This window comes from Heterocephalus glaber, unplaced genomic scaffold (assembly GCF_053883595.1).
Source record: "Heterocephalus glaber isolate CG9 unplaced genomic scaffold, H.glaber_assembly_v1.0 deba00001613, whole genome shotgun sequence".
NCBI classification, from domain to species: domain Eukaryota; kingdom Metazoa; phylum Chordata; class Mammalia; order Rodentia; family Bathyergidae; genus Heterocephalus; species Heterocephalus glaber.
The window spans coordinates 38,884,344-38,900,479 of NW_028258384.1; the positions used below are offsets into that span (position 1 = coordinate 38,884,344).

The 16,136-nt window shown below is 35.5% G+C and overlaps 1 protein-coding gene across 4 annotated transcripts in view; it reads right to left on the bottom strand.

The window, feature by feature from the left end:
* Positions 1 to 5,303: 5,303 nt before the first annotated feature.
* Positions 5,304 to 16,136, bottom strand: part of Trpc5 (transient receptor potential cation channel subfamily C member 5) — a 320,316-nt gene continuing 309,483 nt past the window's right edge. For all 4 annotated transcript variants that reach the window (XM_021241600.2, XM_004861420.3, XM_004861421.3 and 1 more), the window contains 2 exons: positions 16,026 to 16,115; positions 5,304 to 14,028 (listed from right to left, as the gene is read on the bottom strand). In XM_021241600.2, the coding sequence (XP_021097259.1) occupies positions 13,336 to 14,028; positions 16,026 to 16,115 (783 nt within the window). In that variant the 3' untranslated portion in view covers positions 5,304 to 13,335. The remainder of the gene's footprint in view (positions 14,029 to 16,025; positions 16,116 to 16,136) is intronic.

Below are 16,136 nucleotides of genomic sequence, written 5' to 3' on the forward strand. Positions count from 1 at the left end.
GTGTGATTTTCTTTTTTTTTTTTTTTTTTTGCTTTTTCATGGCAGCAGAGAGTGTACCAGACATTTGATTGTTTCAGCATGTTTTTCCTTGGCATTTTGGTTGCAGAAGATGTGACTTTATAGCTTCAATTTCAACAGGATGGAGGTGTGGGGGTAGTTGCAAGGCCACTTGAAATGTTGTTTAATCTCAAGTCAGAGAGATACTACCATATCTAGCTCTTTTCTCCTGAGACTGTTCCTTTTAAAGTTATTTGGCTTTAGCTGGGCATGATAGCGCACACCCCAGCACTTGGGAGGCTGAAACAGGAGGATGACTGTGAGTGAGTTCAAGGCCAGCCTGGGCTACATAGTGAGTTCAAGACCAGCCTGAACTATATAGCCTGTCTCAATCCCCCCCAAGTAACCCACAAAATAAATATATGACCTCCATATGGAAATTTTAATGTAGACTTACTTTCTCATTGTCCCGTATTCCCAATAGTTGTCATATCTTACATTTTTTATTTTTAGACTTATATCTTAAGGCCTGGCTTGTTTCTGAATTTCTGTGAGAATATTTCATCAGCCCTTTTTGCCTTCTTTTCATCTATCCAAAGACCACAAGATCTGTATTAATCAATTATCCTCTGTGGAGTAATTTGACCAGAATGCTTTGTTGTATCTCACCTGACAAACATTTTTTAAAAATGTTTTTGGTTTCCACAAAATCTATTTATGACTATCTTTTTAAAATGTTATACAGTAGTACCTTGGTTCACGAATGCTTTTGTTTGCAAACAATTTACAAACAGATTCTTTTGGCAAAATTTTGCTTTTGTTTGTAAACTTTATCAGGTGACAAACATGACCGCACCCATCTCTCACACAAACACAAATGTGGCAATCTTTTCCAAAATTGTAGAACAAATTAAGTTCATGAACCAAGGTACCACTGTATATGCCTATGAGTCAGTCTGTACTCTCAGCCCTGCAACCATACACCAGGCAAAAAGAACTACTTGAAACATGGGCTTGGACTTGAACAGTACTGTACTGATGTGGAATCCATTGCAAAGAATCTGTCTTCTCTGTAATGTCCAATTCTCAAGATGATTGATATTAATAGGTCCCAAATAAGCCAGTACTATTTAAAGAGTTCCACTTCATAATAACAGTTATAGTACTGGTTGGGGTTTTTGGTTTTTAAAGTGTTGCTCTACAATCTGGCATTTGACAGCTTTAGTAAAGACAGATCAATGGCAGTGTACTGATCTTTACAGCACCCTAACTCTGTATTACTGTATTAACTTTTCTGCTAATCTCTTGGTTTCTTACTTTCAGCAGCCCATAGTCAAGCTTATAGCATGGAGCAACCTTTCAACATGTTTCAATATGCTAACACTTCTGAAGTATACATAATTTACAGCAAATGATTTCCTGTATCTTCACCTGTCAGTGGTTCACTAAGTAGCTTCTGAGGGGATGTTTTAGAAGGTGTTATTCTTTCTTGAGGATATGGGTCTGGACTTTGGCTGGTTCTGAAGCAAGTACTTTTGCCTTAGGTTTCCAGTTTGTTTTTATTTCAAACTTGTAAATTGCTGCCTTCCCTTAAATTTAATTATCAGATGATACAGTTTAACTAGATGTTTATTATGATCTTTCAAATCTGAAATCAATGCATATACTAAGTTGACCTAATTGTTACCAAATGAAATCTATGGCATTTATGATTTACTTCAATCATGCAAGTGCAAGCCCCTTTGCTTGCTTCTCTAGTAGGAGTAAATCCTTGCCCTCTTGTTGTTTTGGGTGAGGTGGGGTGGGGTGGAGCTGGAGTAAGCCACCTTGCGGTGTAAGTCTTTAGTGGTTCTTGGAAGCAGCTGCCAGATGTAACTTTCTAGTAATAATGTTCAGTTAAGAACATTTTAATCAGCTTGTAGCAGAAATAGTGGTAGCCTACTTCATTTTACATATTGCCTCCAGTTGTCCTTGATATGACAAAGATATGTTGTCTTTCCTTTACTAATACCCAAACTTCATGCATTTAGAATTGTTGGTGGAAGGAGCTATAAAGGCACTGTGGTTTGTTTGGGACTTGTTACCACCACCTCCCTTACTGATACAAGTTTGGTTATACTAAAGGTAGAAAGATAATTTCTATAGCAAAGAATTAGACTTCATTTTTATGTTCTGTATATTCCCAAAACCAATTATGGACTTTCTGTTTTGATGAAGAACAGATGAAAATATTGAGTGTTTTACTGTTGAAATTCAAAACTTGTGAATTTAAAACATCTTTTATTTCCTTGGAGCCTGTAATCAAGGCATGACCTTTTAATTAGCCCTGGAAATAAAAGTTTAAACATAATTTTTTAAAAATGTGAACATCAGACATTCAACATTTGATTCAAATATAACAAAATAGTCCATTTGGGGCGGTGGACATGAATAAATTTAAACTTTTCTAAACCTGAGACAAATTTAGTCGGGTTTACATGAAACCTCCAAGAGAACTAATATACCAAAAGACAGCCTCCTCTTTTCTCCTTTTTCTACACAGAATATTAAATTTCAGTAGCAGCGACTTGATTTGGAATACTTAGCTTCTAGACTTAGCTTCTAGCTCAGTTATCAAAGGCAGTGTTCCCTTGTAATACTTTTCAGGGACATATGGGGAATTTCACTTCGGGAAAAGATCCACTCAAATTTAGGCAACTATTACTGTGTTGTTAAAAGTGTTTTAGAATGGTTAATCTGGAAATTGCTTCAAAATAATGTAGGTATAAAATTTATAGATAAAAGATTAGAGTTGTGTCACTGTAAACCATTGAAACTTGGATCCCTGAAGCCATTCCCTTTATTTTTGTGTTTGAAATACCTCGGTAACTGTCCATCTGGAGGAGAGATACTTAGATAACCTAGAGTTCGGGTTTTTGAAAATGTCTTGAATCCTGCAAATTACAAGATTTTACAGAAGCTGTTACATAAAGCCCATAGACTCACTGCTAAGACATCTAGGGGACTAGGGGAAGCCTAGAGGATAGGAAATGGATTTTATGAAATTCTGTAATTCTGAAGAATATTCACTAGTTAATGTGTAGAATTTTTTATTGAATATGTGATACTCATTTGTAATTGAAACTAACTGGAATGAGCCATTTCAAGTTTTACAGTTTCCATCATTGTTTTCCTAATAATCAGTATTTTTAAATTCATTTTTCCCCCCTTGTGATTGCCAGAGGGGATCTTGGAAGCCAGGATATCTCTGACTGTTGAACTGCTTTTTCCTTGGCAGGTGGTTCTTGCCACTGTCTAGACCTCTAGACCTTTTATAAAGAGTAGGGGTGTATTGACTTTAAATTCAATCAATTCTTAGGAATTCAATTCAGTCAATGAATAGAAAAGTTAAGATGTATTTTAGCCAACATTATTGGATAATATATTGATTTATTAGTGTTATATGAGTGGTCAGTCCCTTCACCTAATTTACCAAGTCCCTCTTGGAGACCTTACTACATATAAAATACGTGTTACTCAAATTGTTTGCAGAATTGCAGAAAAAAGTTCTGCTCTAGTACTAGGGTACTAAAGTACTAGAGGTGAAGAAACTATTGTCTGATTTCCTTGTTCTGGTACGTCATCCACCTCAAAGTGAAAATTTTTACCTTAGTAAGAAGCTGTTTTGTATTCAGTTGTACTGTTTGCTTCAACAGTTGAACTTTGGTTTTGTTTTGGTTTTTTCCCTCTGGTAAAATAACTTCAAGTACCCAAGAAGTATGGCATAGTTTAGGCTTTTGTTAACTTAGTTCTTTTCCTGTACTCACTGCTTATTTTTTCTAGTATTTTATTATGAAAGATTTTAAATATACAGCAAAGTTGAAAGAATTGTGCAAAGAACAATCACATTTACCACCTAGAGTCAACAATGAACATTTCACTCTGTTTGCCTTTTCACATAGCCATCTATAAATCCTTATTCTTGAATTTCAAAATAAAATTGAAGACTTAAATATAGTTCATTCCTAAGCCTAGTGGTATGCATATTAAGTAGAGTTCAGTATTTGTTAAAGACTTTTTTCTTCTGTGATAAAGTTCACATGCAGTATAGTGCACAAATCTTAAGTGTTGGGTGCTGTGAATTTGGCAAATCATACACCTTTGAAGACCAAACCTTTATCAAGATAAGTGCATCACTTCCTCAAATCCTTCATGCTTCTTCCCAGTCAATTTGTGATTCTACCCTCTCCCTGCAGTGAACTACTGATTTTTCTGATGTTCCCCCAAGCATAGATTAGTTTTCATTTTTAAAAACCTTAAAAATGAATCAAAACATGATTTTGGAGTAGAATTTCTTTTTAGGATTTGTGCATGTGTGTTGATAGTATGTTCCTTTTATTACTGACTAGTACTATATGAATATGACATAGTTTATCCATTCTTGATAGACTTGAACCATTTCCAGTTTTTAGAGATTATTATGAACGGAGCTGCTATGAAAATTTTTCTAGAAGTTTTCCTGTGAGCACTTGTTTTTATTCCTCTTGGAATGAAGAATTGAGTCATAGGTTAGGTGTATGTTTAATTTTATAAGAAACAACTGACATCTTCCCAAAGTGATTATACCATTTTATACTTCCATCAACAATATATGAAAATTCTGTCAGCATGATGGTGTCAGGTTTTAAAAAATTTTTTAACCATTCCTAGTGGGTGTATAGTAAACATTGTGGTTTCAATTTTCATTTGCCTGATTATATTTTTCATAATGAGCATTTTTTCATGTGTTTACTCATTTGTTGTATATATTCCTTTGTGAAATGAATTCAGCACATTTGTATAATACCATTATAGAATTACTTTTTTCTACCAGTTACAAATCTTTATCAGGTAAGTTTTCAATTGCCCTTATCTCATTAGTGTGTAAAAGTTATACACTGATTTTCCCAAGTAATTACGCCGGGACCTGCATATGAGTTAGTTGAAAGTTAAGCTGCTTTGGCATGCTAACCAGTGGTCTAGTGGCTTAAAAGTTTAAATCGTGAAATATAAGACAAAACCTTAGGAGTCTGAATTAATTGCGGGAAAAAAATTAATTCTCAACTAACACTTGAAGTATCACTCAGATGAACTCAGATTATACTGGTTTAATGATGACTGTCTCAACCTTGGTGTATATGTTTTCTGAGAGATTGAAATTGTTTTGTACAGCATGTATCATATTTTGGGGTACTCAAAGAACAAATTTCTGTGATCATACTTGTTAGGTTCCTCAGTGTTGTAAACTAGTTTTATAGTTGCATTGGCCTCTTTTTCATTTCATAGTTCTTTATTATTACTGAATTGTTAAAATATTTACTGTGGCCTTTAATAGGATATAAAAATTAGAATGCTAATGTTTATTCTCACCCATTACATTTCAAAATATTTTGGACTGCAGAAGTCTTCTGCTAGTGTTTCTGTTGTTCAAATACTGTGTGTATTCATTGTTGTTCAAAAATACTTATTGATAATAGGTAGCTATAAATTACATTGGAAAAGGGAAGAACAAAACACCTTAAATCAAAATAGCCATACATTGGGGGGGGGGAGCAAATGCTTTATTTTTGTTTATACTGAAGCTAAAAATACACAAAATTATTGTACAAGATTCATTTTAACACAGTAAAGGTTGACAACAACTTTTTTTACTTCTTACAGAAAGTATCTAAATAGAAGTAACAATCAAAGAGGTTTTAGTTTTTAAAATAGTCTAGCAAAGCCAAAATCCCATTTGCACAACCACATTTGCAAATTTTGCTTTTTATGAGTTAAGCTCAGGTGATATAATTTTAACCTTAAATTTGATACATTTTCTGTATGATGATGTGTGAGAGACCACCAACTAGGCCAATAAAGTGAATTAAGCATGGCCTTTAGTTTTTAGTATTTCTCTTTCCTGCTATCAACTGCTGGCCTGTGGCTCCAAACTGCATTCATTGTTTTGACTAGGAAGAAACTTCCCGTGAGTTTCAACCTCATTTTTGAGAAATCCTGAAGAAATAGAATCCTGTGAAGAGTTAAAGTAGTGCTATCTTCTTGAATACTATCTGTGTGTGCATCCCTATGTTAGAAGAAACAAAAACAATATATTTTCCCTCAAGAAGGAAATGTCCTGGAGAAGGTATGTATTTTTATAATAAAGTTGAAATATGGCTTTGAACAGTTAATTTCAAAGTTAAAAATTTATCAAGTTGCATTTCCTTTAACATTAAGTAAACCAGAGACCCTTTGAGTTTAGATATACCCTTGTAAGCTCACATAACTCATTCTAGAACCATAGTTTCACTGATGCTGTTAAACACCAGAGAATTGTGACCACTGCTCATACCTAAGGATGTCAAGTACAATTAACACTGCTTATTGGACTACAGATTACTTTATCTTGGTTATTTCAACTGATTACTTAATATATGATATAAAAGGAAGTTTACAAGGTGTGGCCGCAGTGTTGAAGCTGCATTTTAATTACTAGATCTTGTACAGGGAACACCTAATCTGAACATGTGATTTTCAGAAGACCTGAAAATTCAGTTAGCTGTTATCCTCTCGGTAGAGCCTTCTCCCACTGCTTTCTGCTATCATGGCTCCTTGAGTCCAAAACCCTGCACTGTATTTTTCTGTGGAAAAATGAAGATTTTTCTTTACTTTTCCCTCTTCCTAATTGTCAGAGCCTCTCCATTATAAAATGCCATTTCTTGTGGATCATCTAAGACCTGGAGAGCCAATTCTCAGTTTGTTTACAGCATAAGCCATGGGAATTCTTAGTGTATTTTACTAAACACAAGTGTCTCAAGGGTTAAATCATTCGGATCCCAGATCAGTGGGAATTCTGTATGTTGCTCTTAAAAGTATTTTTCAAGATGCTTTTTGGTTTATCCAGTTATGCTGCCTTTGCTGCGTGTTTGAAGCCAGATTCCACATTGCAAAGGGGTACAAGAAAACTTCAGGGGTTAATAGAAATATTCTGTATCTTGACCTGGATTAGTGGTTCCAGGGGTATATACAACTGAAAACTCACCAAAGTGCCTATTGTGTAATATAATTTGAAAATTGTTATTAACCAGGAAATTACTCAACTTGACCACTCAACATTTTACAAAAAATGCATCTAAACTTAAAGTTTATAGGATCATGACTTTCTACCCCATTGAAGATATTCAGAGATTGTATGGCAGAATTTCAAAGTCCTAAAAGTGAAAGTCCAAAATGGGATAATGGCAGCATCATTAGAATATGGGTGCAGCTTCTTAAGGAGACTACTTTGAGGAACAACATTCATTTTAGTACATAAATTCTGGCAAGTTAAAAATAGTCTCATTACTTTATAATCCCCCTTTATATGCTTATTCTATATTTATGAGGCAAAAATATGACAGTAGACATATAATCCAACTTTTTTTCCAAACTATCCTCTCCCCATTTTAGCTTTTATTTCTTTTTAATATGGAGTATTAACAAACCCATTTTATTTCCTAGGTAAACTTTGGAGAAATCAATCCTTCCAGTAGTTGTTCAAAATGTTACATTTATGAAAGTCTATAATACTATACAATTATAATGTTACTGTAGATTGGGTATGTTGAATTTATGAATATAGGGATGACAGATGTGAACTTGCTACTTTCTGAAATCCAACCCAAATATGTCCCAGAATTTCAAAAATGATTTCCAGGGCTAGTTGTTCAGGGCTAGTTTTCACATATTATTGCTCTTCTGGATTTTGTTGAGGGAGAAAATGATGTTGTTAATACTTTAATCCAGACACCACTTTTTTTTTCTTTTTTGTGTGTATGTGTGGTGGGGGAGCTCACATATGTTAGGCAACTGTTGGACTACTGAGCTACACCTCCAACCCCTAGAAACTACATTTTTAATCAACTTCATTTCAGTTTGGTATCCAAAAAGTTTACTAATTTGGTGGTTTACCCCTATGCTTTAAAGTGCTTACCCATATTTGTCACATGATCGTCTAAGTCTTCCAAAAACTTAGCAAAAATCTAGAATGTCTTTTCTGTCTTATCTTTTGAGGGTCAATTTTAAATGTTATATAAGCCTGGAAAATTGTCAAGAGAGTTTATAGGTTGGAAGGCAGTTGGGAGCAATGAGTATTTGGGGGATACTTTAAATGTTATGGGAAAAGATGCCATATGACCAAGACTAGTTTAACAGTAATGCAAGTGTTTGGCTACTTTAAGGTTAAATAAAAGGCATATTGCCATCTATTCATTGAAATACCACTCAGGACAATGCCTTAAGGGGATGCATGCATGCATGCATGCCTACATGTGTTCAGGTACAGCTGTTGAGATGTTAGATTGTTGCAAGTGAAACTCACTAAAAAAGGGCAAGATATGCTGTCGATTAGTGAAAATGGCCTTCACTCTAGGCAGTTTTAACCACCGTCAGTTAATCTTTTTTGGCTCTATAAAGTTATGTGGAGTTATACAGGCTTCTTCGGAGGTGGAGGGAGACATATGGAAGTTGATTACAACGATCAAAAATAGTGGGCTCTTTATCTTACTACAGAAATTGTTATTCATTTGTGTAGTAATAGGACATGTCTACAGAGCTTTTACAACTTTTCACATCAGATAAATAGCTTTTGGCACAAGGGCGGTTGACTTAATTTTGTAATAAATATATATGTTTATCAAAATCATTTACTAGCACCTTCTCTGAACCACCAAACTTTTATTGAGGAAAATTCTAGACCTCATATCAGCATTGCAATATGAATATTAATATCTCACGCAGTAAATCTGAAGTATGCTGACTATTTTGCCAAATATGTATATATTTTGCAGGTACATTCTTTCTTTCTGACTTAAATGCTGTATTCCTTAAATGTAGAAATTCCAAATCCTAATAGTTCTCAACTTAACTGTTGTCTTACAGAGCATTGCTGTTAAGCCAGTTCATTGTAGCAGTTCCTTAACACATCTCAGAAAGTATCTCTATTGAAACGTTATTTCTGCTTCCTCTCCCTTAAACATGATCTAGTAATTACCAAAAGGGATGAAAGGCCAAGGTCAGATTAATCAAATCCTAATGAGTTTCAGTGTGTGTGTGTGTGTGTGTACAAGTACATATACAAATTTTTCACTTTTACAGACATTTCCCTAAAAGCAAAGCAAGCCAAAACCCGTATCTGTTGGAAAAAACGGTCATTGGCAATACAGTCAAAACAGTATTTCTCTGTACTAAAGTGAGACTCAAATTTATGTAGTCATTTCCCAGTGGCTAGTTCTGTACCAACAAAGTGGGTATTTGGAGCAATTAAACCAAAGAATCTAAAATGCCCATATTTTTGAGGCAAACCTGCAGGGGTTGGGGGAAAGGGGGTCTGTGAAGTAGGTATAAAGAGATTATTTAAATGTTCTGAAAAATTACATCAATGTACACTGACTAGTCTAAACAAGTAATCTGTTTATTACCATATTTTGATGACTTGATTACCAAAATAATATGCTCCATTTTTCTTACATAGTGTTAAATAGGAAATTCTGCCCAACTAAGTACTTTTTACTTGATGATTTAACAAAACAAGGTCTAGGTCACTAAAACGAAGTACAAAAAAACCACTCGAGTATTGTTTACAAAGCAACATGAAGGCCAAATGGTTATTTTTCTATTTTCTGGCTAAGGTATCATATTGTATTGTTCTAAAAAAATCCCCATTGAGATGTTCAGAGGAGGTTTGCATTGCTATAATAATTACAAAGTTCTTTTTGAAGAGGGTATTTTTATTAAATCATTCAAAAGGTGGAGGCTCTAATTTTTTTAAAAGTCTTTTAATCAAATTGCATAAGGTAAATGTTTAGATGTGTGGGACTTAGCTGAAGTAGACTAAGTTAGTGAAATTACATGAGAGGTAGAAAGAAATGGTAATTTTTCCATATTCCCATGTAAGTAGATGTCTGACTTGGAACATCTGTATCCCTGTAAATTTTGGCATCTTCCAAAACCAATGAGTTTGAATTTAGAATCTTCTGTCTTTTAACTTCACTGGACTTAAACCTAAAAGTGGAGGAGCTACTTCAACAATGGTCACTTTCTAATTTGGACATTTTATTTGTGATGTATTTATCCTAATTTTCAAGAAGATTTTAATTGTGAGGTCAAATAAACGAATTCATGGTGTTACACGAAAGTTAACTGTAATGGAGGTAAACCATGATATGTTATTTTAGAGAATTTGTAAATGATTCTTGAAATTATAATTATTTTTTTACTTTGCAGTACATTTTTATTTCACATTTCGATATGTCAGTATGAAATTTTTGGAGTTCACAACATTTCAGGTAAATGGAAAAAATGGGGGTGGGGATGTAGTTCCATGAAAAAAACACTTGCTTAACATTTGAGGGCCTGGGTTCAATCCCCAATGCAACAAGTGAAAATAAAAGGGAAAAAAGTGGGTGCCTGTAATGGCCATTTAATTTATACATCTCCTATAAAACATATATGCTTAACAATATCTTGTTTCTGTGATCTAGAAAATTTGGTTTATTGACTTAATTCTGACCTTGAATAAGTTGTTATCCTGTCTCTGGACACCCCTCCCCATGCACACACACTTTTTTTCTATTTGTAATATATGAGGTTGGAATCAAGGTTTTATTTTAGCTCTAACTCTTCATGTTTATAAATTTACTCTCAAGTTGACTTATACTTTCTCTCGGTCAGAGGACATACTTAAGTATTTTTATTTAAAATACCTTATTTTTTTCTTTTTGCAGTGCTGGGCAGGAAACCCAGGGCTCACACATGCTAGGCAAGTGCTCTACCACTGAGCTATATCCCTAGCGCCCAAATATGTGGGGTTTTTTTTGTAATAGCTGATCAGAAAGAGAAGTGAACACAAAATCTCTTTGTCTTCCTGCTTTCTGCAGAGTTAAGAGTTTTAAAAAATGTTGGTATCACTAAAATGGAAGTTAGGGCAATAACTCTTTAGCTTTAACCCCTATTCTTTCTTTTTTTTTTTTCTGCTACCAGGAATCAAACTCAGGACCTCATACTTGCCAGGCAGGTACTGTGCCACTAAACTAAATCCCAGGCCCTTAATCCCCGTTCTAAATGAGCCCTCAGTATAACTAGAGAAGTCCTAAGCTGAAGTTACAAAGATAACCCTAAGAACAAAAAAGGAATATACTCTTAGGAAATATGACACTGGTTTCTTTCCATAGGAGAGGTTGGCTTCTGTGATTTACATTTTCTCTTTAGAACATAACTGAGAGAAGACTGTTTTCAAACATGATACGTATCTACCACGCTTTCTGATAAATTGATAAAATAGCTACTAGACCAGTTATACTTATTATCAGAAATACATACATTTGTAGAAAGAAACGTTTTTCTTTCCATGAAAGAAGGTTATATTTTGGGAGTCTTTTGGTGCCAGTGATACAAGTTAGGAATGTAGCCTAGGTTCTGATATTTTTCAAAATGTATCTGACAATTGGGAGTTAAATCTGTAACTTAGAATTCTTCCTTCTGGAAAGTAACCTGTTTTAATGTCAGAGCCTTAGGATAGTCCTACCTAGTGAAGCAGGGGAGAATAAATGAGCACTTCAGAGATGATCAAGGAATTATTACAAGATAACTGCTTGCCAAATGGGTCTTAATGCAGCTCGTTCTCTTTACTTTTCCCTGGATTTGAGGTTTTTTTCTTCAATACGTCCTCCAGCACCCCCCCACACACCCAATTTAACTCTTCTCCAGGTGAAATACTTCAACCATCAGTCACCAACACCAGTAACAAAGGTGGGAATCAATTCAAATAATAGAAACTACCCTGTCAAAAACTAGTTGAAGACATATTCATATTGTTTGAAAACCCCTCATTTCACTTATTTAGATGGATTCCCATTGATGTTGACAATTCAAAGAACAGGGTGGCGCCTTGTTTTCTGGGCTACACATTCCTAATTTAACCTTCATAAGCCAGAATTAGGGGGTGCTTCAGCTCATGTTAGAGTCTAAATTGGTGAAACTTGTGCTAATATTGGTAAAAACCACTGTTAGGAGATTTTTGTTCAGTGACTATTAGGTCTAAAATGATGACCATATGCATTGTGACTTCATTTTTAACTTGAACCTTTGTATTCCAATGAAGCTGTGGGAAATTGTTTGGATGTATAAATGCAGATTTCTTTGAAGACGGTAGAATTTGGATCACATAGTTTCATGAGTCCACTAAGGTTGCTATGTTACATATCTAACATAAGTTTACACATGCAATTCTGCTTACCCCAACGAATATTGAAACTGCAACCTGAATTAAATTATCTAGACCTAAAATTGTGATTTTTCCAGAAATCAATTAAAGTGATGATTCTTTTTTTCTCAGATTTCAATACCTCAGCAAGATGTCATTCTTCTGGTAAAATATTTCAAATCCAGTCTTTCATCTTAGAAATGCTTCAATAGCAATGATGATTAAAACTATCAACAGTAGATAGGACTCTATAAATATGCCAGCTAATTATTTTTACTTGCTAATGTATGAGATGTTAGAGTGCAGTAAAAATTTTAAAAAACAGTACACATCCTAAATACTAATTTCAGTACTATCTAATTTAAAATATAGTAAGTTAACTAAAATACACAAATAGGAAAGGAATTCACCCAGCTTGTTAAATATGACATATACTACAGGGTAAATATCTCATTGGCACACATTAAGAAACACATCTTTAAGAAACAAAAATACTCAACAGCCTCCATAATAATAAGTTGTATTGTTTTAAAACAAAATAAAAAGGCCAGTTATATCTAGAAATCACAAGCTGACAATTTTCTGGAGTCTGATCAGCCTCCCTTTAACGCTGTTCATTGAACCAGCATGGGCAGCGTGTAGCACTGAAGGGCAACAGAGATAGGCAGGTTGGTTTGCCTTATCTGATAGCTGGTGGGGACTGCTGACTACATCCCTCAGCCCTGTGGGGAGATGGCATGAGATCCTGAGGGAGGTCAGGAATCTGTGTGGCAGAAACAGTAGCAAAGTGGCACCTGGAGCTTCAGGGAAGCAAAGGTAAGCAAAGCAAAGCAAAAGGGTTAAGCACCCAACTGCACCTCTGCTGATTAGGGGCAATACCCCTTTAGTTATTGTGAGATGGACTTAGTGTTTATGGTTATAAAAAGGCAAATAATAATAATATAACAAAAATGTAGAATGTAGCTATAAAAGACTGTGAAAATAATAGGAATTTCACTTTCCTAGGGGAGCAGTGAGGGAATCATATTATATGTCACCTCTGAGAGCAAGGAAATTACAAATTTTTTGTTGAGTTCCAGGACAGGTGTTAGGGACTTGACTTAAAGCCGAGTTGTAACTTCTTCTTCCTGTCCATCACCCCATTTGTGCATGAGCAAGTCACAAGCCTCTCCCCAAGTTTCAAATACATCCTCTGAGGAGTCTAAAAGTTTAGAATTTGAGGAACAAATGCTGGATACACAATGAAGAGAGCTGGAACAGGCTAGAGGGCATTCACTGCTCTGAGCAGCGCCCCGGATTTCATCTAATTCTACCTCACTGAGGTTAATTTCACTTTGAGAACAGGCCTCTGCTTTCCCTTTCTCCATCTGAGAATACCTGATGTCCTGCCACATATAGTGCTGCTGAATGATTCCTTCAGAAATTGTGTACACTGGCTCTGAACTGGGTTCAGATGTATTACCATTAAACTTGGAGAATAGGAGACCCAGTTTCTTGAGGGAAGGACCCATGAATGAGCGTTTGCTTGATGACTCAGCTTTTGACTTCCCTTGGGTACCACTGGCTCCTGGCATGGTTCTGATGAGTGGTGGCCCGTGGCAGGTCTTTTTCTTGCAGCCTAAATTGAAGGAGACACTCTTGGATTTGCCTCGAGCTCTACCACTGCCACCATTGGTATCATCCTTCTGAGAGAGTTCAGTGCTGCTAGTGGAGAAGCTTCTCCTTGGGTGTTTTCTATTTCCTAAGAGGTCAAGCACTTCATATCGAAAGCTGGAGATGTCCTGCTTTAATTCCTAGGGAAAGAGAGAAGACACGTTGTTCCATTGAGCTTGATCTTTAGTTTAAAGTAGGCACATTGGATACTCTTTAGAATGCTCTAGTGTCTGCCTGGTAGTAGCAAACCACAATACCAGAAACATAATACCACACATAATACCAGAAGCATCTCCCATTACTCAAGCACAAGAAAAACATATTAGTAATTCTGTGGCCACTTGAAAAATCATACAATGGGTAAAGTTGATTTCAGAGCCTCCTCATCTGGGGTACATCAATAGACTGATCCCTAATAAAGCATTAACTCACAATGTATTAGATTTGGGTACTGGCTCTCACAGCTATCCATATATAAAAGAATAACTTTTAGAAAAAGCTTGTAGGACTCCAAGGAATGAAACTAGAAAAGTGAAATGTCAGATTATGAGATTGCTGTTTTCAAAAAGTGGACCCTGTTCTTTCAAGTTCCTGTGCAATGTCTTCTAACTGGCTGCTTAGATACTAGATTGTTCCTTTACAAACTGTTTCTTTTTAAGCTTAAATATGATCATGTAATCCCCTGGCTTAAAACACATTAGTAACTTGTCAATGCCCTTAGAAAAAAGTAGAGATGTTATATCATGGAGTACAGAGTTTTTCAAGACCTGTTAACTGTGAGTCTCTCCAGTTTCCTTTCTTCCTTCTCTTTTCCTACTGTCCCTCTCCATCCATATGGATATATCTCTCTTGCCTCTGGGCCTTTGCCTCTGCCTGAACACTTCTCTTCCCAACTTCTCCTTTATCTGGCTCCTTTATCAGTTTAAACATCACTCTATCTGGAAGCCCATCCTAACTTCCCAAGTCCCAGGTGACTGTTCCTCTTCGTATGTCAGTAGTACCTTATGTTTACACTATCAGCCTATTGAATAATTTATTACCCTATATTATTATCCCTTGTCATTCCACAAGAATAAGGGCTGGTTAGATCTTGCTCACTACTATACCCTAGCACTTAGTAGTTAGTGTGCTTGGCACATAGGCCCTCAACAGATGAGTTATGTCTGTGGATTAGAATAGCAGCTTTCCTATGGGCCTTAGAAAAAAAGGAGCATGTATATTCTAGGCTGGGTTTCTCAGCCTTGGTACTGTTGACATGTTGGGCTGCATGATTCTTTGTTGTGGGAGACAACCTTGTTCATTGTGGGGTATTTAGTAGTAACCTTGTCTCTACCCACTAGATGTCAGTATGAGATGAAAAATATCTCCAGGTTGCCAAATGTGTACTGGAGGATGAAATCGCCCCTGGTTCAGAATCACTGTTTTAGACTAGGATTAATAGTAGGACATTTTAAATGTTTAATAGTAGAATTTCTTGAGACATTATATTTTATAATAAACTTTTGATCTTTATTTTAGATTTTTTTAGGCAAAGAAAGCATTTAAGTCTCCAGGCATTTTCTGTTTACTCTCTTATTCCTCACTGTGCATCCTTGCCATATCATTTACAGCATAGGATTTCCCATACTGAGAAATACCCAGACTGTTAAAAGAATGCAGAGAACGGAATTCTTTTGTTCATAAAACTTATTGTGGTATGACAGAAATTGGTAAAATCTCTCCATCAACTGGATGGCATGTACTTCTAAAAGAGAGTAAGAATTGTAGCTGGTTTTGCTATATTATAGGCAGATAAAATTCCATCACTAGATCTCAAACACTGTGTGAATCATAAATGATACTGAAGAAATGAACAATTAAGCAGGCATGGTGGGACACACCTGTAATCCCAGCACTCTAGGAGGCTGAGGCAAGAAGATCACAGGTTCCAGCCCAGCCTGTACAATTTAGCAATTTGAGACCCTATCTCAAAATAAAAATGGCTGGTTATATACTTCAGTGCAAAAGCAATCCCCAGAACAACAACAGTATCAACAACAACAGAATAAGAAGGAGGAAGAGAAGGAGGGGGTTTGGGGAAGGGATAAAGGAAGAGGAAGAGAAATGAAGAAATGAGAAGTTCAACTGGTTAAATTACCTTAAAATTTTCTTCTGTTAGCCCCTCATTTGTTTTGGAATTTCTTATCATAGCAGCCACATATCTTTTGACTAAATTCCTGATAACTTCCTGGAATTAAAAAAATAGGAA